At 43.3% G+C, this 26,032-nt stretch overlaps 1 protein-coding gene across 1 annotated transcript; it reads right to left on the bottom strand.

The window, feature by feature from the left end:
• Nucleotides 1-6,323: 6,323 nt before the first annotated feature.
• Nucleotides 6,324-25,543, bottom strand: man1b1a (mannosidase, alpha, class 1B, member 1a). The gene is made up of 14 exons (XM_080017713.1): nucleotides 25,530-25,543; nucleotides 24,292-24,435; nucleotides 21,063-21,171; nucleotides 19,922-20,181; nucleotides 18,665-18,801; nucleotides 17,658-17,761; nucleotides 15,612-15,803; nucleotides 14,758-14,906; nucleotides 13,588-13,776; nucleotides 12,367-12,557; nucleotides 10,894-11,014; nucleotides 9,238-9,432; nucleotides 7,450-7,581; nucleotides 6,324-6,683 (listed from the first exon to the last, which is right to left on the bottom strand). Exons 2-14 carry the CDS (start codon nucleotides 24,391-24,393, stop codon nucleotides 6,474-6,476), a joined length of 2,091 nt encoding a protein of 696 aa, XP_079873839.1. The 5' UTR covers nucleotides 24,394-24,435; nucleotides 25,530-25,543; the 3' UTR covers nucleotides 6,324-6,473.
• Between the last annotated feature and the right edge of the window lie 489 nt (nucleotides 25,544-26,032).

Below are 26,032 nucleotides of genomic sequence, written 5' to 3'. Positions count from 1 at the left end.
AGACATTTTGAATTGTAAAAGATACAAAAAGTACAGATATTTGCTTTGAAATATAGTGGAGGAAAAAGTTTCAGAAAATGAATACAGTTGATATTCCAAAATATATTTTGTATAATTACAAAATACAGATACAAAATCTGCTCTATGCTACGTCCTAGCCCCGCAAGGGTCCCCGCTTGTTTTCATTGGGACTTGTGCAAAGCGGGGTCCTGCCAAAATTGCACCCGTGGTTGGCAAAGTGCTCCTCTAACTAAAATAGTCAAAAGAATACGACGCACTTTTTACGACATTTACAACTCAAACTACCTTGACCGACTCTCAGAGTCAGACATGTCCCCAAGTACCTCTAGGATGATTTTCAAGTTATTTCACTGCAGCATTTTTTAATAATTAGATGTTAAAGCAAAATGGAATCTGCATGCACTCGGCTATGTAGGTGAGAGCTCTGGGCTGGTGTCCAGGTTGGGCATCTCACCAGTTGTTGTATGGTGAGCCTCGCCTTTGTGCGGGACGTTGGTAGGCGCGGGGGCCCCACCGGTTCGCACGCGGGGTGGGAAGTCTTGCCGGGGTGTTGATCTGTTCGCCACGGGGCCCAGCTCCGGATATGTGGTACGTGCCTGGCATCCGCAGCCCGGGTTCCGCGCTTGCATGTATGTGTGCGCCTCAGGGGTGCAGGGCCACTTCGTGCTCTGTGGGACTGGTTTGTGCACCTGAGGGTCATGGGTGGGTGTTGCTTCAGGGGCCCCCTGCTTCTCTGTGTTTGGGGGTCTTCTGTGGCTGCTATGTTTTGTGCTCGGAGCTTTCTTGAGGTTGTGGGCTATATGCGTAACCCGTGGGCTGTGCTTCAATATAGCTCTGATCCCATACACCAGAACTAATTGGGACAACTCCTGTGCATTCACGGGTGGAGAAATCCCACACACCCACCCACCCCCACACACACACAACCAGCATCTGCCTGGAACATGCCCCTAAACAGCCTCCTGATTACATCCTTCTCCCATTCTTCTCCTTTACTGCCATAGCTATGACAGGAAGAGGCCACGTGCCATAATTGCTGTTCCAACTTTACTTAACTAATCATGTTTTGTTGTCTGATGTTTCTTTGTTTATGTTTTGTCAAGTACATGTTTTTTAATCTCTATGTTAATCCGTCTCACTTGTGGTGGTTCTCACCCTCTTGGAGTAGTCATGATAATCAGTTGTTTAAAGACCAAAACATGGTGAGATGGTTCTCCAAAGAAGGGGGTTGGTGGTGGTTCTGTGGAACAAAAAGCTGTGCTCTTGTCATCCCACAGGTCGTCCACAGGACAGAGTTACTGCAGCAGTTCTTGATGATTAAAGATACACAACTCACAAAAAGTTACCCACACTGTAACACCACCACCACCACCACCACCACCAAAGGCTCGTCTGGTGACAGCAGTGGCTGATGCATAGCGCTCCCCTTGACGTCTCCAACAGCGTTGGCGGCCATCATTTCTGCTCAACGTGAATCGACTTTCATCAGAGAACAGCACTGAGGCTACTGGTCCCTCGTCCAGCCTAAATGCTCCCTGGCCCATGCAAGACGATGATGCCTGTGCCTGGTGGTGTGGTCAGGTATCCTTGCAGGTCGTCTAGCACGCAGACCACGCTGATGTCAACGGTTTTGAATGGTCTGACGTGACACTTGGGTGCCTCTCACCTCCCTTAAATGTGCCTGGAGTTGCGTGGCATCATCATCCGGTTCCGCAGGGCACTGTTCACAATGAAGCGCTCATCAGTGTGGGATGTGGCCAAAGGACGTCCACTTCTATGCCTTTCTGTGACTCTTCCAGTCTCTATCTCTGTTGCAACCTGCTGATGACTCTCTGTGACGCTCTAAGCTCAGTGGCCACTTCCATCTGAGAACATCCTGTTTGAAGCCTCACAATGGCGAGGTACTGTTGATCAGATGTTAGGTGTCGTCTTGGTCTCATGATGTCAAAATGTGAACAGCATGATGAAGAGGACTGTTTGAATACCAATTCTAATTGAACCCGGAAATGTATTGGTCGATTCATGGATCAAACACCTGTTGTGAATTTTGCCGTTCAGCTCCTTGTTAGAGAACGGCAGGTTGTGCAAAAAGTACTGAAACATTGAACAGTTGGACATGTGCATTCAAAAGTTTAGAGAAGGTCAAATTAAGTTCACCTGTAAAGTTTATAGTGCATTTTAGGTTCATCCTGAAATTTCACCCGAAAGTCGAATAACCCAAACTTTTTGTGAGTAGTGTATTTGTTCTTTAATCATCAAGTGGCATCGCAGGTTGAGAATTTGGGCTCCACCTGCAGATTAACTCTTTCTTGGATGCAATGGCACACACATTCTCTGTGTTGTATGCCAAGCATGCTGAGAGCGCAGGTATAAAAAAGAGAATCATCACAGAGGTTTTTGGGGACATTTTCAAGAAATTTTCAGGTTGCTCCAGCACAAAGACACAGACAATGGGGTTGAAAACCACCAGTTTTATTGTAGCCATTGGGCTCGGTGTTACAAGTCTGGAGCAGATATACAACATGTCATAAGGGCTCCTCTCCTGGGTGTGTGTGGGGATGGGGGTTTTACCTGTTGCTCATTGATTAATGTAACGAGCAACAGGAGTTCAGCCACACTGATCCTCTGCCCAGTTACATCGACCCAAGGCAGGTGTGGCTGCTCAAACCACACCACCCCCACACCAGATATTTTTAAGGAATTTTTTTAATCTGCCTATATAACAATGCATGTGTATTGCGTAGAACTTGGACATATAAATATTTAAAAATGCTGTAGGGAAAGAACAAAAAAATAAAGATAGATGTATGTATTTCAACAAAGGAAAATAAGAAAAAAAAGAAAAACTTTCCAGTTTCAACCAACCTTCATGGCCCTAAAAGCGATGGTAATGGATTTTGAAGTGTAGCTGGCGTGACGGCGGTCGTCAACGAGACGTGGTGGAACATAACATGACCGGAGGAAAGCAGCTCAGCCATCGTAGACTTCATTTCACTCTGTACATTAGTGTGGACGTCGTCTCAAAGGATATATAATTTAATCACAGTAAACTCACAAATATATGAAATAAAATAAGCAAAATAAGCATATTCACCCTAATATGAGGCTACGATGAAGTGATTTACCTAATCTGACAAGGCAAAGAAGGAATTTCCCTCATGCTCACATTTACTACATTTGAGAGAAAATCGAGAATAAGAAAACTATCTAAAAATCCTTATCACCTGACGTTCATTCTGGCATTACAAAATTAAATGCAAGGGCTCTCAAGTACTTTTTTTAAAACATAATTTCTTCATTTTCACGGACTTCACGCAAAACAAATAGAATACATTTTCAATGCGATCTCAATTCATTGAAATATAATCTTAGTCTCACTGTGTATCTATCTGTCTGTCTACATATAAAAAGTCTGGAAACCACTGGAAAGAGGGATGCAAGGAAGATAAACAGAGAACAACAGACAGACATGGAGCCGCAAAGCTAGAGCCCTCTGAAGCGTATCCTGCCATAAAGAGCCTCGAACGAGCACGCACACACACACACACACACACACACACGATGGCTTCCGAGCTAATAGCGCACTCAGTGTGTCAGGGTGGGAGTCGGCCATTTGCTGCCATTTCATGTCGCAATTAAGTGTTATTATCTATTGAAACTCCAGTGTGGAGTCATTCAGTGCACATTGCACGGCAAGATAAAAAAAAGACACAAAAAGGGGGTTGGAGACACTTTGAGAAGTATGAAACTGATGTGCGATTTTGGAAAAATTGGTTTCCCCGACGACCGGATCGACCCGGTTTGACTCCTCAGACGGACGCGACGGGCCTGGAGGTTTCATTTCAAGTGCAGAGCGGTCCTACCAAAACCTTTTTCACGGCACACTCTGTGCGGTGACATAATACCACGGCACAAAACCACGCACCTGTTAACCACAAAAACATCAGCAACACGTACAGCATAACTGTCTGTAAGTATTGGGATTTAAGACTAACAAACGATTCATTCGGAGTGAACAAATCTTTCTGGAGTCACTCCGGCAAAAAAAGTTAATGTTCGATTCTCAAACTGAAAAATAATCAGGACTAAATTAAAGTCCAATGGAGAAAAAAAAGGCCAAGGAGTTCGGTACAATTCATATTGAATGTGACTGAAAATAAATGAATCTCCCAAGAATTTAAGGAGACCATAGGAATTAAAGGAGACCATAGGAATTAAAGGAGACCATAGGACACATATCCCTGTGTCCTACAGTCCCTGATGGCAGTGGCTTCTTTCAGCAGGCTAATGCGCCCTGCCACATTGCAAAAATTGTTCAGGAATGTTTTAAGGAACATGAGAAACAGTTCAAGGTATAAATTTGGCCTCCAAATTCCCCTGATCTCAATCCGGTGGAGCATCGGTGGGATGTGCTGGAACAACAAGCCCGATCATGGCGTGCACGCATGCACACACACTAAATGTGCATATCTAAACATGTTAGAATTGTTAGGACCTTGATCAACTCATGGACAACAGTTCTCTTGTGTTTTATGAGTTAAATATAATTTACAGAGATATTTTACACGGCTTGCCCAAATTTATTACAAGATTCATTCGCTTATATTAATAAAAAAAAACACAACAACACAAATTCAACAATCCACTTCCCATTCATCAGATTAAACTATTTCAACTTCCATCTGTGTCACCATGGCACCCAATGTGAAAATGTTAAATCTGTACAGATACTAAAATCATCTTTATTCCTTCATATGTGTTTCTGGCAGGAAGGTTTTCAATACATTTTTAATAACTATTCAATATGTAACAAATTGATCATTATCATGTAATAACACCCACCCTTTGTAATTACTTGCAGCATTTTGTAATAAGTCATTAGATGACGGGTGGTTAATATTTTTTGTGACGATTAAATCAGTGTGAAATGTTCTAAATGTGACCCCTTAGGACAGAAATTGTAGCGTGTTTTTAATTGAATTATTCATCCTTTGAAATAATTTTTGACAGAACTGACATTCTTATATTTATCATAAAGAAGTTGTAAGTATTTACAATTTCTCACAAAGACCATGTCTTATTACCACATGAGGGTCGGATGAATTTAATTTGGCAAATTATTACAAAATGTGGCGTTATTAGGTAATGCGTTGTGATTGGTTATTATAAATTTTTAAATCAATGCAACGATGACGACGGCTACATCCATGACCGCGTGCAAACCACGGCGTCTGATCACAGTGTAAATCCTTCCACCGGGCCGGAGTCCGCTCAGGCCTCGAGGTTTCACATTCATTTATCACGCCGGCGAACAGTCAGTAAATCCAGCCGGAAGCAGGAGAATTCAGGACCCCAAATTCACTTTAATCCAACCGGGAGGAGAGCAGATCAAACGGTTCCTACGCGCTCGTATTTTGTAGAGGCAATGGCACAGCTGGCGGAATGGCCGCTCTTTGTTTTGAAGGAAAACTTCCCACCCAAAATTATTTTTCAATCTTTCGGAATAAAGCCGAGTGATTGGGCTCAGAATCTTATTTATGGTTATTTAGGATTATTCTGTGTTTATGAGTGAGAATAATTGGGTGAAACTATTTCTTCCATTTTGCAGTTTCCGAAGAATGAGGAGGGAATGTCTGGAAACATAATGTTATTTAAATTCTGTATGCGTGTTATTCATGAGGAGCCGATATCAGCGCCCAACTGAGAGATGGCGACATGGAATTAATAACAAAAAAAATAAATTAATCAGATTTTACAATATCCTTCACCTATATATAATTTCCTCTGATCTACTGTACATTTAGTGCCAAAGGGTCAAATTTAGCTGTGCTTCAATTTTCATTTTGTAGATAAAAGCAAATAATAATAATAAAAATAAGAATCATCAAAACATCATTTTTACCATTGACTCGCTCATGTGATCAAAGCAGTCAGAACCAATAATTCACCTCAGATTCCAACTCATTGTCTGAAAAGTCTGAAATAAAGTGACAGAAAATTACCTTTATCCACCCAAAAAATAGTTAAAAAAAAAAAAAAAAAAGTATCTTCATTCTCCAGTATCGGTAAAACCAGTAGTAAAAACAACAACAAAAAACAACAAAAAAAAGTAGGCATGCTTTCCAGGTCCCAGTATCATTATCATTTTTTTTTTAGCAGCAATGAGTTTCAAAGAGCTATCCAAAAATGGTGCAATGAAAAAAAAAAAAAGAAAAAAAAAAAAAAAAAGAAAAGCCCCCCCACAAAAAAGACAAAAAAAGTCTATTTACATTTAAATTAGAGACCAGCTCCGTCTTTTTAATCCCGATCCCGTAGAAAACATCCACAACAAAAGTCCTTATTTTTGACTTTTTTTTTTTTTAACAACCTGGATCCAGTCTAAATCCACCACAAGGAGACTTCAAACGCCTCATACGACCTTGTGTGTTTTTCTTTCCCATAATGCCATGGTGTCATTTGGGGGGGCGGGGCCAGATTGGCAGGGGGTGGGCCTCGGTGTTGAACACGTACTTGTCGAGGCTGAGCAGCTCGGCGTCGTCGCTGAACAGCAGGAACAGGTACTTGAGCGTCTCGCCCAGGAAGAAGCTCTCCATCTTGTCCCGTGGAGCCGGGTTCACGGGGTCACGCACGTTGTTGATGGAGGTGTAGCCCCCGCTGGACACCTGTAGCAATGACAATAACAATTAATTTTTTATTTCATATATATTTTTTTTTATACCCTTATCACTCCCACAACGGGGAAATTCGCAATTTCTCTGCATTTTACCCATCCTAGTATCTGACATATCTAGGAGCAGTGGGCTGCTATATAGAGGCATATGATAATATAATAATAATAAATGACAATAAAAATAACAATAACAATAATAGTGATGATGATAATAATAATAATAACAATAATAATGATAAATTCAAGAGATTATTTGTCACATGCATATACATACGGTCATACATATATGCAGTGAAATGTCATGACACATGGTGATTACGCACAATAAGTTCTATAAGCTCTACAAATACTACGAATACTAAAATGTGCGTAATTGACACAAGGTGCTAATGACAATATTAATAATAGTAATGATGATGATGATGATGATGATGATGATCATCATCATCATCATCATCATCATCATCATCATCATCATCATCATCGTCATAACAATATAACAATAATCAAAATGATGATAATAACATCAACAATAAGAATAAAATAACAACAAAAATACAAATAAAAAAATGTGATTGATAGATAGGCGGAGGGAAGGAGGGACGACAGAGAGACAGACAGACAGATTTATTTGTCGCGGCATAACAGCAGCACGCATCCCAACAACCAGCAATAGAAAAACAAGGGCAATATGCTATAAACCTGAAATTGAGGTAAAAAAACTGGAGAAGTGCTGGCGCCGTGCCGTGCAGCGGTACCTTGGTGTACTTGTTGAAGCTCTGCAGGATGTCCCAGCCCCAGTCCCTGTACTTGTCGTCCTTGGTGAACCTGTACATGTAGAACAGACTCTCCACCGTCTCAGGACGCAGCAGGTTGTGTCTGTCCGAAGGCTGGGAGAGAGGAAGAGTTAAAAAAAAACAAATAAATAAATTTAAAGTGGAAATCCATAACATCGTCTGTGTCGGGTGGTTTACTGTACACTACACGACCCTGAATCCATCTGAAACTACAACAGTTTTAACCGCCCCAAACTCCCGCTTGGCCCAAATGTTCATCCATATTCGCAGTGACCACAACAGGCTACGCTGTTAAATTAAATTCCTCGCAGTCTCCTTTCACTTTTTGCATGTGGCGGACTCCGCCACCAACGATGGACACAGCATGTAGAGAAAGCACGCGCATTGCGCCATAACCCTAACGGCCATTGAATGGCCGTTTCTTATAAAGTGCCAGCTCAAAAAAAGTATAAAATATAGGATTTATTTATTTGGAAAATTTTTTTATGGATTACCACTTTAACATCTGATCAGACTGGACCTGGATGTCCTTAATATCGTGGGGCTGCAGGTTGAAGTGTGCGATCGGACTGACAGAAAGTCTCCATTCATTGTCTCTCTCTCTTTTTAAGCTCGTATGACCACATTCTGGTCCTGGCTCATGTCAGGCTTCATTGTGTACTTTCAGCTTGCCAAAGCTTCCGCTGTTCCCACAGAAACATTTAGTTGCCAGGTGCGTTAAGTTTGGAGACATCCAGGAATACTCCTTTTCCTGCCCAGCTACTGCTTATCTGTTGCAGAAACGACTCCCTTATCCCTCTGAAACAAAGAGAGTCACAGTGGCCAGAAAACTCTTTGCCTTTGCACGTCTCTTATCTTGCACCGGAACCCGAACTGTACTGCTCATTACTTTTTCCCCATGGCAGATCTTTGGGTTGGATGCCGATCCCTGATTGTGGAGGGTCCTAGCCCACCGTTTATCGATGTTTTGACCCATATTTAGAGATTTTTTTTTAATCCATTTGAGAACATTTAACTTGTAACCAAACATAGAAATAAAAACACACAAAGAACTTTTTCGATAGATAAAAAATTGTAAAAGATGAATTTATTGTTTTTATTATTATTGTTTTATTTTGCGAGTTCCAGTGAATGAGTCATCACTTCCGAAATAAATTAGTTTTCCGAGTTTCCCATGAACGCAGCATTGTTTCCTGCTTAAAGAGCAGTGTCTGAATGCGAGTGTAAACAAACACAGATGGATTTATAATGCCTAGTCGGACATTTGTGCTTATTTTGGTGAGTAACTTAAAAGTGGTGTAAGACAGACAAGTACAGGATAAATTATCAATGTTTTGTTTGTTTATTAAAATCGGGACACATCGGCTGCATAGCTGCCGATCCCGACGTGGTCGAAAAAGTAAAATTGCGACCGATTTACCGGCCAAACTGACATAAAATCGGTCGGGCTCTAGTATTGTATGAAACTAGAGGCTGGTCACAGGGACGTCAAATGTTTGTGTGCTTCTGAGGCCCGTATACACGTATAACCACAACAATATTGTTTTTATCGCTTTCAGAATGTAACTGAATTGTTCTCATTTATTTTGCAAAAAATAACAATAATTCCATTAATGCAACCTCAGTTTGTTCCTGATAGCCAAGCAGGGTTACCTCACCGACCACCCAGCGAAATATCTCAGACAAGACAAAGCCAGACCGGACCAGACCGGACCAGACCCGACAGGACTGGACCGGAGTGGACCTCACCTTGACCTCGATGTCCCTGCCGTCTTTGGCCTGAAGGTTGAAGAGTGCGATCTCGGGGCTGAGGCCGGTCTCCATCTGCTGGTACATCTGGTGGCAGGTCTCCATCAGCTGCAGGGCCAGGTCCATGTGGTCCCCCGCCAGGCCGTGGTGGACCCCCAGAGCCAGGGTCCCCGGCAGGAAGCACACCAGGTGGTCCTGGGAGGGGGTTGGAGAGGAGATTCAGAGCTTTCCCTTCAGTGAAAAGTACAAATACCCTGCCACAAAAGTCAAACTCGAAGCAGTACATTGACATTTTGACTTCCTTAAGTACTTGCTGTTAAATTAACTTTAAAGCTTTTATTTATTTATTTATTTATTTATTTATTCTTTATTGTTGAAGTTGAACTGTACTTGTCATATACAGTTAGACATAACAGAGCCTAGAATACAGGATTTTATGCAGATAAGTCCTCATGCATATACTGATTATAATTTATTATAATAATAATAATAATAATAATAATAATAATAAAAATAATAGTATAATTTTAATTTACAAAGATATAAAGCCCTAAAAGCAATTATTATTATTTATTTTTTTAAGTAATACGACTGTGAAAAATTGCTGAAATTTCAGCAGAAAGCAAAGAGAATAGAGAAAGCAACAAAAGGTCATGTCAGGCAATAGAGAATGGGTAAAAGTGGTCGAGGGTTGCCGAGGGCAACGCAACCTCACACCACCACTTTCTGGAAACCAGAGAATGACAGTTAAACGACTGAAGGAGGTAAGTGATAGGCTCGGACAGGGTTACGATTGAGTCGTCAATCACCGATCGACTCCATAGAAAATAAAATGCATGAATAAATAAAATAAAATCGTCCGTCATCTGTGGATTGACACTGATGCCGTAGGATTTTTGTTTATTATTGTTATTTTTATTTTATTTTTTTAAATCCACCAGGAAAAATCTGAGCACTGAAACGATGTAAGTGCAGTTCACCGTGTTCTGACACTGGAGGGGGGGGGGGGGGGGGGGGCGAGGGAGAGGGGGAGAGGGGGGTGGAGAGAGGGAGAGAGGGGGGACTCGCCCTCTCCGCTCCGCGCTGTGGAGTAACCCCTTGTGATCGGGTCTCACTTCCCCACTCTATATGCTAATCTTGCGCTTATAATAATACAATATATAAAATCATCTCATAGAGAAGGATTCAGGTTCATTTTATTCCCTTAGTTTCCTACTTGCACGGAAAATGAAAAAAGGCAAACAACTCAGAGAACTGGCGGCCAGTTGTTTTTTTATGTATTTTTTTTCAATGTCTCCTCCAGACGGCGGTGCACCGTGCTCCGCCGTCTGGAGGACACGCCCCTGTTCCTGTGCTTTCATCATACATCTATTTATTTTCGTTTGTTTCCCACTTGCATGAAACAAAATGTTTTTTAACGCAACCGAGTGAAGGGACCGTCCCGTTCCAAAGATACCTGCCCTGCAGCAGGGACGCACGTCCCCCTGTTGCTTCCCGTCACTATGGGATGTTTTGGTTTAAATACTTGACTTATAAATCATAAATCCTGCACTTCTGTAACAAGGAGACTGCGTTTGCCGCGTTGCATTACATTATGTTCTGGGGGCGCACACGCCACCCCAGTTAAATGGTGAATCGGCGGTCAGTGGGCCATACCATTTTGGGGTTGAAGCGGTTGTGGGACAGTTCTCCAACGAAGGTGAGTTTGCCGGGTCCGCTCTGCCGCAGAAGATGCTTCTTAACGCCCTCCAGGGCCTGGAGGTAGTCGCTCAGGAGGCTGCACGACACAAACACAGCAGCAAACAACTCATCTTTCAGCTCATCCCAATTCATCACATTAACCGAGAGAGATGTACATGTTTGTCAATTCAAGGGAGGAGCAATTATACGATTTTTTGAATCTATTTATTTCAATCGGAGCTGTCAAAGTTAAGCGTGTGAGTGATTTAAAAAAGGAAATGTCTAACTTTTTAACCCTAATAAATGTGCGGTACTGCCTTGCTCCGCATCCCTCCGGCCATTGGCTGCTCTTTGTGGGATTACCCAGTTCAGAATGACTATACTAATATAATACTTTTGGATTAAAAACGCCGTACGGACAAAAGTACCACAGTGTACAAACCGTGAGCTGGTGAATTCAAAAGGAGCAGAGAAATACATTGGATCTGATGAACAGAATGTTTTTGCACTTTTCTTTAAAACATTTGATTTAAAAAAAAAAAAAAAATGTTGAACTCAGATACACATCGTTTCACAGCTCTAAATGATATACATGCTGCTCTACTGTCTGGGCTGTTTTGATATATGATATGATATTAATGTAGTTTTTAGCATATTTGTATTTTAACTACATATTTTTAACTATATATATTATTACTGTATATAATATCTTTAATATTAATAACTACATCCCCTCAATATTATTCTCGAAATAGCATCAGATATATTAATATAATTAACAGATGTTATTATTCAAATGTGTTCTGTTGTACATTCTCAATATTATTCTAATATATTCCGCTGAATGTATATAAAATCATTCTAAAATGTTCTGCTCCATGGTATGCCCTCCGTGGTATGTCCTTCATATTAATCTTAATATAATCATAATATGTTCTTAATATTATTCTAAAACATTTGATGATGATAACAGCAGTTCACACAAATCCACTGTGCGGTGTGAGAGGTCTCACTCTGGTTGCTGGTGAATTGTGGATTATAAGCAAGTGTCTACTCCTGTGTGATAGTTGTATTAAAACGGAGACAAAAACTTCCTCTCAAAACTCTCACACCGAGCCCAGAGCAACAGCAACAAACATTAAAACATGGGGTGTTTTTGCGGACACAGATTAGGCCAAATCACTCTTTTAATCCGGACGAACCGAAATCGCCGTTCTCAGTCATGGTTCTTAGAACAGTCTCAGACTTTGCCGTAGTTATTGGTTTAAAAAGAAAGAAAGAAAGAAAAAATTAAATAAATCTGATTTCCGGGAGGAAGATAAGAGCTGATCTAGGCCTACCTCAACTCATCCATTTAAAATTAATCAACCTCTCAGAGGGGCCTTTTTTCATTCTGAATTACATTGAGCGTGATTAGCCCAGTCCCCATTCAAATCAAACCCCGCTCACTTGTCCTCCGTCTTCCCTCCCTGGATCCACTGCTTGAGCAGGTACTCGTAGTAGCTGTCCGTCCGGGCCCCCAGCGTGAACACGCCCTTGTGGGTGAACTGGCCGCTGTTGGTGTTGATGAACATGGGCACCAGGCCGTCGTTCTTCCCCGGGAGCTCGTGCACCAGCCTCGTCACCTCGTTCACCACCTCCTGGTCGAGAGAGAGGGAGGGAGCGGGAGAGAGAGAAAGAGGGGAGGGAGAGCGAGAGAGAGAGGGAGCGGAAGAGAGAGAGGAGAGGGAGAGAGAGAGAGAGAGAGAGAGAGATTGCTATCAGGGATTTCGATACAACATGAAATGCATGGTACCAGATTGAATACAAAAACCCTAAAAACACCTTTAATATTATAATTGTCTATCTATCCATCCATCCATCCATCTATCCATCTGCCTGTCTGTCTATCAATCCATCTGTCCATATATCCGTCCGTCCATCTGTCTGTCCGTCCGTCCAAAACAGCATTTTCTATCTAATGTTGGCCGGGAATAAAAGCTTCCAGTCCTGGGTTCTGTATCCAGAGGCTCACTTCCTGGTGCCGTCCCCTGGGGAAAATCTCAATTTTGCCATCATAATAATTAATGCAAAACGCATTAAATCAACACAATACTTGAGCGGGCAATTTAGCAAAACACTGTTGTGACTTTTCTACATCCACAGACCTCAAAAACTTGCCTCCCCATTCACTGGGAAGACGGGAGTGGACTTATTCGGTGCTTACTGTAGGATGAAATCAAGTTTATTTAACTTAGTACGGGAGCCCAAGAAAATCAAAAAACAAGATGAACAGAACCCAAGATTAAAAATAGATGAGAAGTAAAAATATTTATAGCTGTTTCTGTAGTTATATAAAAAAAATGTTTTTAAAAAGCCTTGTAATTATGTTGATCCCCACAATTTTACTGAAAAACAAAAACTAAAAAAAGCTTAAAATAAAATCACAGAAAAACTCCCGCTGGGACTGCTTGTACGCACTCTGGTTACCAGATGTACTTCTCTATGTGGCTGAATCCTGTCCTTTTTGGCAGATTACATTTTCTAAAACACGGGAATAAACGTGAACCGCTCCCAGCCACAATGGTTACATTTACATCACAAAGCCAAATTGTTCCACCGCGTTCAAACCGTCGTATTGTTTCCGCGGCTCGGGCAGCAGTTATACACAGGTGCCCCCCGTGGCCCGACCTGGTACTGCGGGTCCTGGGTGAGCCGGCTCAGCTCCCTGAACTCCAGCTGGATGCTGGTGACCTCGGCCACGGTGCTGTCGGTGGTCCAGCGAGGCGGGTGGGCCGTCCCCTTCCCGATGTTCACGTCCGAGAACGGGATCTTGGAGGGCGTCTTGAAGGCCGGCATCAGTCTAGACCCGATGTCGATCTGTTTGAGCAGACGCTGATGTGTTATGGGCTCAAATATGCTTAAAAAGGACGGTTCTTATATCTCCCTGAAGGGGGTTGTTTTGCAATAATGACTGACTGTCTGTCCATTATGCCGCTTGTTACACAGCTATATTACACTGCTACTTACTAAATAAAAGAATACATTGAGACAGAACATTAATTTTAAATTATTTTAAACTAGCTAAACTAGGCTCCATTGAGAAAATGAGCCCACAACAACGTAGCAAGCTAGTCACCCTACAAAAAACTTTTAACCTACATACAAATTACATATCTACTGTTATTAATGTGAAATGTCCGCATTCTTCTCTTCAACTCTTTCCAATGTAGTTTCTATGTAGCGTCACAAGATGTCGCCGATAGCTAGTGCTAGCATTAGCATGTAGGCGTAGGGATACGAGAGACGTGAATCCAGGTGCAAATCAGCGGTTATTTCTGATGACCGTGGTTATAAAGCGGTTATTATAAATAAATGACCACTGATTCCCGCTATTGACCAATTGACCAGAGTCGAGTATTCCACAGAGTAAGTTGTACAAATTAATATCGAATACCATCATTGCTTATAGCTTGCGGAGCTAGTTCTGTCAGACAACTCGACCGCGCCGCAAGCTTCCACGCCCTTATTTGGTCGGCCTTTTAAGGAGCCAGTGCCCCCTGCTCTACCTGCTTTGCTGCCTGCTTGCTTGCTTGCTTGCTTGCTACATCCTGTCATCCACCTCCACCTGCATCCACCCGTTGGGCTCTACTCTTCTATCCAATGGGCGGGGGAGCTCATCACTCCTATATTTCCAGCTCACTCACGACGCCTGTGTTTGCTGTACACCTCGCCGGGAGGGATGAGCGGCAGAGCCCAGACGCCCAAACTCAAACCACGCCAAATAAATAAGGATCATTTCAAAGTAAGTCCAAGGGTCGTCCGTCACAAATTATGCTCAAACCACATGAGTGGACCTACGGCTTTCTCCAGGAAGAGCTCGTCCCCGCTCAGGTGGTAGGTGCTCAGCAGGCCGCCCAGGATGCGGATGGTGCTCTCAAACAGGTTCACGTCCACATTCTTGGCGAAGGAAAGCTCCTTCTCCACCCAGGACCGGGCCTCCCCAAACTCTGCACCCAGGGAGAGGAGAGGTGGGAGGAAGGAAGTAAGGAAGAAAGGGAAGGAAGAAGGAAAGGAAGTAAGGAAGAAAGAAAGTAAGAACGTATGGGAGGAAGAAAGAAAGAAGGGAAGGAAGAAGGAAAGAAAGAAAGGAAGGAAGGAAGTAAGAAACGGAGGAATTAAGAAATGGAGGAAGAAAGAAAGAAAGAAAGAAGGGAAGGAAGTAAGGAAGAAAGAAAGAAAGGAAGTAAGGAAGAAAGAAAGAAAAGGAAGAAGGAAAGGAAGTAAGGAAGAAAGGAAGGAAGGAGGAACAAAAGGGAGGAAGAAAGAAAGTAAGGAAGAACGAAAGGGAGGAAGGAAGGAAGAGAAAAAAATGAAGTAAAAAGAAAAAGGAAAGAAGGAAGGCAGAACAACAATAACAAAGTTAGAGATTAAATTAGAGATTAAATGAAGACAGAAAAAAAGTTAAAGATGAAGTGATTACAGAGAGAAAGACAGAAAGACGATAAGGCAGTCAAGAGATTAGATTTGGAGATGGAGAGATACATTTGGAGAGAAGAAAAAGAAAGAAAGAAAGAGATCGAGGAAATTTAGAAAAAAAAAAAAAAAAAAAAAGAAAATTTGAGAATTAAGAACGTCCTCCACAAGGCGGAGAACGAGGTGTAGTTCCTCTGGTGTCCAGCCGGTGATACGGTGACGGGGCACCAGGGACCCACCTTCCCTCAGTCCCAGGATCCACATGGTGTCCAGGGCGTCCACCAGGGTGAGGCCCAGACCGAACCACTCCCCGAAGGACCTGGAGACGGGCTTCAGCTCGTCGTGGCCCCAGGCAAATTCCTTGTATCCCTTCCAGGCGTGGCGGAAAGCATCCCGAACGGCTTCCTGTCTGTCTGGAGGAGCCGCCACACCTAGAGCAAGGAATACACAGAGAGAGGGAAGTCATGGAAAAATATTATTATTAATAATAATCATAATAATTTATTATTATGATTATGATTATGATTATTATTATTATTATTATATTAATAACAATAATAATAATTCGATAAAAAAAACAAATTAAAGATAAATAAATAATAATACTAATAATAACCTGAAATAAACAAACAAATAAATACAATTCCTACTACTAATAATAATATTAACACATAGATAAATTAATTAATTAAACGATTCTTGTAGGAATTCTATTCCGACTGTCATTGACCGTCGTTCACCGTAAGTTCACCGAATCAAAAAAAAAAAAAAAAAAAAAAAAAGAGCCGAACGAGCGACAGCATCAGCATCGGGCGTGACCAGACATGACCTGTGTGTGGTAAGCGCTAATGGCTGAAACAAAATGGCACTGGACCAAACAAAAACAAGCCCCTGCGTTCAGACGGTCTCCGCGATCGGCGTCGACTTTAAAAAGGCTCGTCATATAGGTTTTGAAATCATGTTTGGATATACACACCGCGCCGGTACATCTGTAAGAGCGGCGCGTGCGGCGCCGGTGACAGGGGCTGACTTTTTCCCTCCCGTCCTTGGAGACCGGCATCCAGACGCGGCTGCGTTTTGCGATAAGACCCCCCCCCCCCTCGGGTGATACATCACCTGAAATGTGTTTGCGATCAGACGGCGGCATCTGCGCTGCGCAGCCATTAATAAACCCCAAACGCCTCCTCACATGCGTACAGCATGTGCGGGTTGGAACCTCAGACGGCGGCACGGGTTGCACCTCGGCAAACGACCTTTGTCTTCAGAGGAGTCCCCGGCAACCCACGGGATTCGTTTATTTCTTCCAGTCTGCTGGGTTGATTTTAGGGAACGCAAGCCGCTGATGCACTGATTCAGAGAGCGACATCGGGGGACGGTGAGCGTCGACCAGCTCTGTTCATCTCCAGGAACGATGTAGACTTAAAAGCATCCGAACGTCACTATTCATACATAAAACCCTTTTCTCAACAGGTTTCTACCTGTCGCTTCCAAAAGCAAAAGATTGTGCTTCTGACCAACGGTGGGATGTTTTCATTCAGGGTATCCCGCGTCGGTGGGACGTTTTTAAACCCGGGCGTGCTTTGGCCTCGACTCCAATAATACTGCCGCGGCCGAAATCCCCGTTTGGAGACGGTGATTGACGTAGCGATCCACCGATCTGCGCTGGGCAAAATGTTGCTATTGACAACAGGGAGACGGCTGGAAGGGGCGTGGTTGCGGGGGGGACACATGGTTATCCCAGCGTTATCCGGTGGGATTCCACTGTGATAAACGGAGGCGGGACTTGCAGTCATTTTACGAGCGGCCAATTGAAGAGCCTCTCAAGTTAGCCCCGCCTCCTCTTTGCCTTCCTTCTTGGAAATGCTCAGCGAGCGGACGGGGTTCTGTTGGACAAGCCCCACTGCGGCTGAACCCGCCGTCACTACTGAAATAGGCGCTACCTTCCGTTTTGCGAACGCGACTCCACAAACCCCACATAGTGCATCGCCGTGATTCGCATAGTGGAGCGGGCGTGGCTCTGAGCTGTAACGGCGGGGCCCAAGAAACCCAGCCAATCGGGATTTTTTTAATGATGAATCTTCAAAGATCAATTCCAGGTCATGTTGCTCTCTCCCTAGATATTTGCTAGATGATATTTCTGTAGTATTTTAGGAGTTTTAATACCGTCTTCATTTTGTTTGATAATATTGTGAAAGAAACGAGGACAATCAACCATGAATTGCTGTCACAAGGTGATTTTCAGTAAGATTACTCCTTCAAGTAACGAAAGTAAGTGAAGCACAGACCTGGAGAAGGAGAAGCATCACCAGCGACGGCCACCACAGCGGCCTCTTTATCAGAAGGAAGAACCTCCGTTCCCTGGTCGGCTTCGATCATCGCTCCTCGCCAGCTGTGTGCCCAAATACAGCATATAATAATAATAATAATAATAATAATAATAATAATAACAACAACATGTAGTATTTTGGGGGACCAAGGGGGGCGTAGTCACACCGCCGTTGCAGACAGGCGGTGCAGGCTCCCAGCCCAGGGGCCGCCTAGCTGCTGGGGATCGGGCGTATCAGGGGGCTGAGCTCCCCTGATTGGTCTGATCCCAGGCCGGGAAGTGATTTCGCCGCTGTTTTTCGGAGGATGGGGGGCGTGGCGTGGTGGAGACGGCGCGCTGAACCCCCCGCCGACAGGACTAAAAAGCATTTTCTTTTTGGCCCATGGGCCACAGTTTGTCGGACGTTTGAATAAAATACACACCAGACGGCGGCGTTTCTGCCGCCGCCCGCCTCTCCCTCGCGTTTCCTGGCCCTGGGCCGAAACACGCCCCCACAAATATTAAAATATCAGAAAATGGATGTCATACGCCTTCACCGTGGCATAGCGATTGAGTCTCTTTACTCAGCGACTCAATCATGCTAAACATAGACGTTAAAGGACAAAGTTCCATATAATATAGCTTAGTTAGCAATGATGCTTTTTTTTCCCCAAATTAAAGTGGTAATCCATCCAATTCTTTTTTTCATATTTGATACCTTTTAAAAAAATAAAATAAAAAATTGCGGTCGGTAAACTGTCGACATAGATGAACATTCACAAAAAAAAAAATTATATCCATCAGCCCCTCGTGCGACCAAGAAAAACAACAACACATCGATGGATCAGAAGAAGGAAAAGTCTGGAGAAAACAAAGCGACCGCCTCAGAGAGGAGATGAGACGCTAAAATGAGCCTGGCGTCATTTTGCCCAAAAAAATCTTATTGAATTGCTGTTGGTTTAAGAGCACAACACGCGCACACGTTACCTCACGATCTTCTTCTCTACGTCCTCTTCTCCTTCCACTTCAACCTTGGCAGCGACCTGCTTTTCCTTCCCCGTCCAGTCGGACATGTTTCCTTTCTGCAGGCTGGGAGGACCACGTTTGTTTGGGAAAGGCCTTTTCTGTGGAAGGAGGGCGAACGTGTTTCTTTACTGACAGCATTGATCAAGCTCTGCGTGGATGGAGTATCTTGGCACGCGTGGATATTATGGTATGGCGCACGTAAGAAGCATGGGAGGTAAAGAAGCCGTAAAGGGTAGGCCCACTCATTTTCAACCCAGGTTGTATTAAAGTGCCGGTTTTTGATCATTTGTAGGTGTTCGCTATTGAGAAACGTACTATTCGGCTGCAACTTCTTACTTTTCTTAAATGCAGTCCAATGGGGCAAAAGTTTAAGCCTTAAAAATAAAAATAAAATGAAAATAACAAAGTATATTCACCTTTTCCTAAATGAGAAACTCACATTACAGTCACAGGCTTTTTAGAAGTTGATGCGCTCCATCCAGAGCCTAACTGTGGCTGCAGCAGGTTGTCACTAGGAAGCTACGCAACTTCCCCGTTTCTAGTCTCTTATGTTGGTGCAGATGTAGGCAAAAGATTCAAGAAAACCCTGGAAAAACCTGATAAAATACATGGTTTTGTGACATATCAAGTCTGAATATATTATGGGCGTGCCGTTTTCAAAAAGAAAACCTTTGCCCATTGGACTGCATTGAAGCACAGCGAGAAGCTGCAGCAGAGTGGTAAGTTTCTCAATGGTAACAGTTATAAATGAAGGAACCATTCAATGAAGCCTGGGTTGAAAAATAGGAAACCCCCTACTTTAAATAAAATACCAGCGAGCGACTGAGAAAATCTCCCCGTTACGCACGGGGCTCTTCTCGTCTCATTCCATTATGAAACGGAGTAAATCAAATACATCTACAATAAAAACGCAACACTTTTATTTGCTTCGTTTGGAGAAAAAGATCGCTCTGACCGCGCTGTGGAGCTGAGATCGCTTCTGAAAAGAAAAGAAAAATTCCCGCTGCCCTTCTCCCGGCCCGGTGGCTGGGAACCTCTTTTGTAGGTACGGCAACATTAAAATTGACGTGAGAAATAATTGTGTCCAACAAATCGGTATTTTATTGTCGTTTAAGTCGAGTGATGTACGTTAATTTAGTTTACTGAACCGCCTTGTACTTCAATTGTAAAAGCTTTTAACATAGCATTTTCTACGCCAGGTAATGTGTTCATCCCGACCTTGAGAGACGGTTTTGGCGGGACAGGGCCTCTTGGTTGTGCCTGATGGGGCTCTGGAATGACCTCTGGAAGGAGCGCCGGTTCAGGGTCCGGCCCCGCGGGGAGGTACGAGGCCTTGCCCACGGCCGGTCCCACCACGGGCTTCACCCCCGGGGGGACGTCCTTCATCTCCTTCGGCTCGCCCTCCTCCTCCCTCACCTCGTTCATCAGCTTCAGCTCCCTGTCGTCCAGATCCAGCCAGCTCTCCCTGGCTGACAGCCCTGCGCGGCGGAACAACATCATGATGCTGGAGTGCTTCCTTGGAACTTGAGGCTCCGCACGCACACACAAAATTAAAAATCTAAAATTTTACTTTATTTATTTTTTAAATTCACTTGCCACTGCGTCTGGTGGATTCTTAACCTCGAGGGGCCACTGACCATTTTTACTAGCCACTTTACAAAAATCAATATTAAAGGCATAACATGATACAAATGTAACATAAGACAGGAAAATAACAAAAATAAATAGATCTAAAATAAAGACGGGAAGTCTCTCCCTCTTCCCGTCTCTCCCTCTTCCCGTCTCTCCCTCTTCCCGTCTCTCCCTCTTCCCGTCTCTCCCTCTTCCCGTCTCTCCCTCTTCGCTCCAGTTGCACTTACACTGTTTAAATTTTTGGATTTTTCCTGGCGGATAAAAAAAAAAATAGTCGTCTGTCATCAGTGTCAATCAGCGATCGATGGAGTCGATTGCTGATTGATCTGCCCAAGCCTAATAATAATAATAATAATATATATATATATATTTTTTTAATGTCATAAATTTAGACCTTGAACCATCTCATTCCTTACCACGCATGAATAATTGGTCTCAAACTGTTAGTCATACCTAAAGTCTTCATTTTATTGTTATAAATGCTCAATAATCTTGGAATAAATTCCAGGATCAAAATCGGTTTTCTGGACCATAGACGTAACTGAACATTTCCGTATCTTTTCTTAATAATTCTAAACAGCCCGAAAAGAGGCGCCATCGGTGGCATCCCAAGTCAAATCCCCTCCATAACAACAGTGGGTACTGGGTAGATTTGGCCCGTTTGACCTGATCATTCCCTCACAGGTTCGTACGCTTGTTGGTTCGTTCGTGAACCGGTGCAAGCTACCTTTCCATTGCACGGTGAATCTGGTATAGGACAGCAGACCCAACACCAGCATCAGGGCTAGCAGCAGCAGAATGAGACTCCGCTGCAGCCGGGACAGTTGCTTCCATTTCTGCAAAAAAAACAAAAAACGTAATTCCAAACTGTATCTGATGCAAACAACAACAACAACAAACTGGAGGGTATGTCTGTGCTTGTTGTCAAACTGTAAAAACAAATTAAAATATGTACAACCTCATCACAACAAAACAAAAACACCCATTTTCCTTGTTAAAATGCTTCTGAAATATCATGGTGATGGAAAATAAATGGTAAAACAAAAGAGCTTCTTTCATAAAGCGGTAAGATAAGGTCAGAGATAAAATAAGTTAGTAGTTTTTTTTTTTATTATTATAAATTTTTAAATCACCCAAGGGGGAAATTTGGATGCAACTCAGTGGAGGATGTAAAGTACAGAATTAGTACATAGACTATACTCGAAATTCACAAATATAGAAAAAAAAAAAAGGAAAAAAGGTAATAAACCGCTCAACAATATACAGTGTGTGGTAACTCTCATAATGAAACTAATGAAAATTCAGATTCCTATCTACATACAAATTGCAAAATGTATAATACATAGTACACATCCAGTCCTGAATATGCATACAGATAAATGACACAAAAACAGGCAAGAAAAAAAAAACAAGAAAACATAAACAACAGTATATTTGTCATTGCTCGCCAGATAAGGTGGTACTTGGCTTACCCTGCAGGCTCTGAACATGGCTGCAGGTGCTCTCAACTCACATCGCAATAAAAGAATCTGAGTAGCAGGGAGCGAGGGAGGGAAGGAGGTAGGGACCACGGAGGAGGAAGAGGAGGTCTCAGGAGGGGAAATTAAATGGTGAGCTGGGATAGGCTGCAGGTAGTGAGCTCACCTGGGATAGTCAACAACTGCAACGCCACAAAACAACTGACAGCGCAGGCATCGGTGAGAAATAAGGGAAAATAAAAGACAAATTTTAAGGGAAAAAAAAAAAGGGGGAAGAAAAAGGAAAAATGATCTCAGGACACCGTTTCTCTTGACCTTGAAAATGTTGTTTTGTAAATATAAAAACATATATAAGAATATAAAAATATATTTATTCTGATTTATAATAACCATAAAATAAAATATATAAAAAAATAATTTAATACAAAAAAAAAAATTCTCTTGCATTTATTGAAATAATTATGCTGTACATTCTTATAAGACATTTGACACGAACCGTCGAAGCCACGGACACGAATGAATGGTCATTGTATTAGGGGCAGCCCAGACATGATCTTGTCCAAGTTTGATTCACATTGGGTATATATGGAGAAGTAGTGAAAAAACGCAGCTCGGCAGCTCCGATCAGAGCGATATAGAGGATGTTCCACTTGGTTTTAGCCCAGTTCCAATAACTCTAGCTGGCTATACTCTGCAACAGCGGCTAGTGGCTTTGAGCAGCCAAAGTTATCCAACCTGTTGTTTGCCAGATTCAGTGTAAATGCTTCAAAGCGCGACTGCTCTTTGCTACAAGAACTACACCAACGTTGCTCCTCCTCCACGGGGCTTCTTAGCCCTTGTAGGAGAGGTCTTGCAACGCTTGCAGGTTTTGAGCTGAATGTTAGAGAAAAAGGAAACTAAAATCAAGCCAGTTTTGGGGATATAAGCAGCGTAGTTCAGGGGGATTGAGTGGCGACTGACATGTCTGGGGGCAGAGGGCATTTTGGGCTTGTTTGGAGAGATTGAAGCAGCTAGCAAGGTAACAGGAGACTGACCAGTTCAGATCCCTCAGCACTACATCATAGTCAATTTGGGCAACAAGAAAACAAAATATTACTGGCTGTACCTTTAAAAAAGATAGTTCAGACATTTGATGGTCACTTAGCTGTAATGCTCTCTTTTTCATATTAGTCCAAGCATCAGAGGCTCATGGCTGGCACGCCGCGGGCACCGGCGGTCCTGTCAGAGCGTGGGCGCACCGCCGTGTCGTGGGCACCGTCGAAAAGGGAGACAATTTGCTCTCTGATTGCGCCCCCCCCCCGGTGCCTATGACGCCTATAGGAAGAGGCGGCCCTGAATACGCCTGAGCTGAATATATAGATAAAAAACCACACCAAACCGAAACAAGGACGGAAAGAATACCTCAGCAGATCAATCTGAACTTAGTTAGGCTGCACTGAAATACAATTTCTTTAAAAAAATCTTTGAACTTAAGTTCTTTGAACTGAAGAAATAAAAAACGCTTGGATTTGCTGGACTCTCCTGGCATTATGCATGGGAAGACTCAACTCCAGAGAAACACTCGTACCTGATGGTAGTTGAATTAACATGAAAATCACATGTATCGATCAACATCAGACGTAAAAAAAAAAAAGTCCAACTACGACTTTACAGGTTGTACGTTCGACCACTATATGATGTATTAATAGCAATGTTTCCTGTCCAGAGTGATAGGGTGAAGTAGAATTACACAAACACAGAACGCATCACAGAGCCAACTGATACTTTGATCATCCGAATGCACTCTAGGAAGTGGCCCGGGAGGCATCACGTCGCATCAGTTATTAATATGATGTGGATTATATCTGTATACAAACTGAAGTACTGTAAATGGGAATAAGGCTTTGCACTTTGTGCCAGGCACAGATCCATGTTAGCTTGAGGCTACTCGTGTGAAATTCCTTTGAAATTGTGCACTGTTCATTTAAAAAATAAACAAGACATGAGAAAATACAAATTAAATAAATAATCCAGCCCTTCCTCAAATGTTGGATGTAATGTCTCAGGATTGGTCTATACAAGGCCGCCATTGTGCTATATACTGTATATATAGATGCAATTTCTCTCGTCTGACCCTTCTCCAGATTATTTCCCGCAAAAAAATAACCACTAAGTAAACATCACTTTTAAAATAAACAAACAAATAAATAAATATAAAATAATATAAATGAAACAATTGTTTTTTTAATGATTACAAAATAAATCTTTTAAAGAGACTAATATAATTTTAAAGACTTTTTATTTAAATTACTTTTTGAAGAAACACTATTTTCAAACTGACCAATATAATAAAACAGACCCATACAGTATCCCTCTGTTGTACAATAAATGCAAACCTTGAGAGCCAGCGCAGCTCCAATAGGAACCATACCCCTGTAGCCCACCAGTAATACAGATGCAGTCCACTGTTATTGAGCTGTGCTGTGCATGAGCACTCACCCTCCAACACGACTGTCTGCGGTGTTTCCCATTGTTGTACGAACGGCTGTGCTGGTCATTAAGTGTCAGAGAGATGAAGTCCTTTCTGGAAGGGGGGTACATCTCTCCAATAGAGTGGGGCAGGCATAGGTCATAGAAGCTGACCTGGGAGAGGTTGAAAAAACATTGGATTTCCCCCCAGTTATGATATTGATATTTTCTTAGTGGATGTCAACCCAGACCTCACCCTAACCCAGTCTAAAAAAGAATGGCCACCAGAGTTTCTGCAAGAACCAGAGACATAAATTTGAGGTCAGGTGGCAGGTAGGAGTCTAGGAGTCTATACATAAACATACAGGAGTCTAGGAGCCTATGGAAGTCATATACAAGTCTAGGGGCCTATGCATTAACATATAAGAGTCTAGGAGTTTATGGAAAAGATATAGGAGTATAGCAGCCTATTTATATACATACAGTATAAGAGTCTGGGAGCCTACATACAAACATACAGGAGTCTGGGAGCCTACACACAAACATACAGGAGTCTGGGAGCCTACACACAAACATACAGGAGTCTGGGAGCCTACACACAAACATACAGGAGTCTGGGAGCCTACACACAAACAGAGGAGTCTGGGAGCCTACACACAAACATACAGGAGTCTGGGAGCCTACACACAAACATACAGGAGTCTGGGAGCCTACACACAAACAGAGGAGTCTGGGAGCCTACACACAAACATACAGGAGTCTGGGAGCCTACACACAAACAGAGGAGTCTGGGAGCCTACACACAAACATACAGGAGTCTGGGAGCCTACACACAAACATACAGGAGTCTGGGAGCCTACACACAAACAGAGGAGTCTGGGAGCCTACACACAAACAGAGGAGTCTGGGAGCCTACACACAAACATACAGGAGTCTGGGAGCCTACACACAAACAGAGGAGTCTGGGAGCCTACACACAAACATACAGGAGTCTGGGAGCCTACACACAAACATACAGGAGTCTGGGAGCCTACACACAAACAGAGGAGTCTGGGAGCCTACACACAAACATACAGGAGTCTGGGAGCCTACACACAAACATACAGGAGTCTGGGAGCCTACAGAGAGGAGTTTAGGAGCCTGTACATCAACAAAACAACAAACATAACAGGGGTAGTTGTATGAATAGTGACATTAACGCTGCTGGTGGTGATCGACTATGGAGAGAATCGTTGAATGATCCGTATAATACTGGTATTGGCCCTCACCTTGTAGCCTGGTCTGCTTAGCAACACCCCGCCAGCATGCTCTCGGTATTTGAATACACCAACCACGGACGACTAAGGCCGGGGACGCGGAGGGGGACGCGGAGGGGGACGCCGTTCCGCGTACTTCCCAGCCGCTCTTCCGCGTCTTCTCCCCGGGACTCGGCGGTCCAGCGGCGCACGGTGAGCTACGGTGGCCGCGGAGCCTCAAACGAGGGCGCAGCGACGCCGGTCACGTGACTGGGCGCCGCGAGCCGGCGCGTTCAAGTCGCGTGGGAAACGCGGAAGCTCAGCGCTCCGGGGTCAACACCCCCGAGACGCTGCGTCGCGCTGCGTCGCATCTCGTCGCTCGGCGGAGGCTGTCGCCCGTGCATTTGTCACAGTATCAAACCGCCTGCATGTCGCGGTCAAACATAGCTTAACATTCGCTAGAAACAAGCAGTACTCGTCGAGTTAGAGGTTTTTATTGGGATTGGAAGTATGTCGTGAACTGTGCAGAGTCGGCC

Source organism: Zeus faber (assembly GCF_960531495.2).
Source record: "Zeus faber genome assembly, chromosome: 17".
In the NCBI taxonomy this organism is placed as follows: domain Eukaryota; kingdom Metazoa; phylum Chordata; class Actinopteri; order Zeiformes; family Zeidae; genus Zeus; species Zeus faber.
This window is presented reverse-complemented; position numbering and strand designations above follow the sequence as displayed.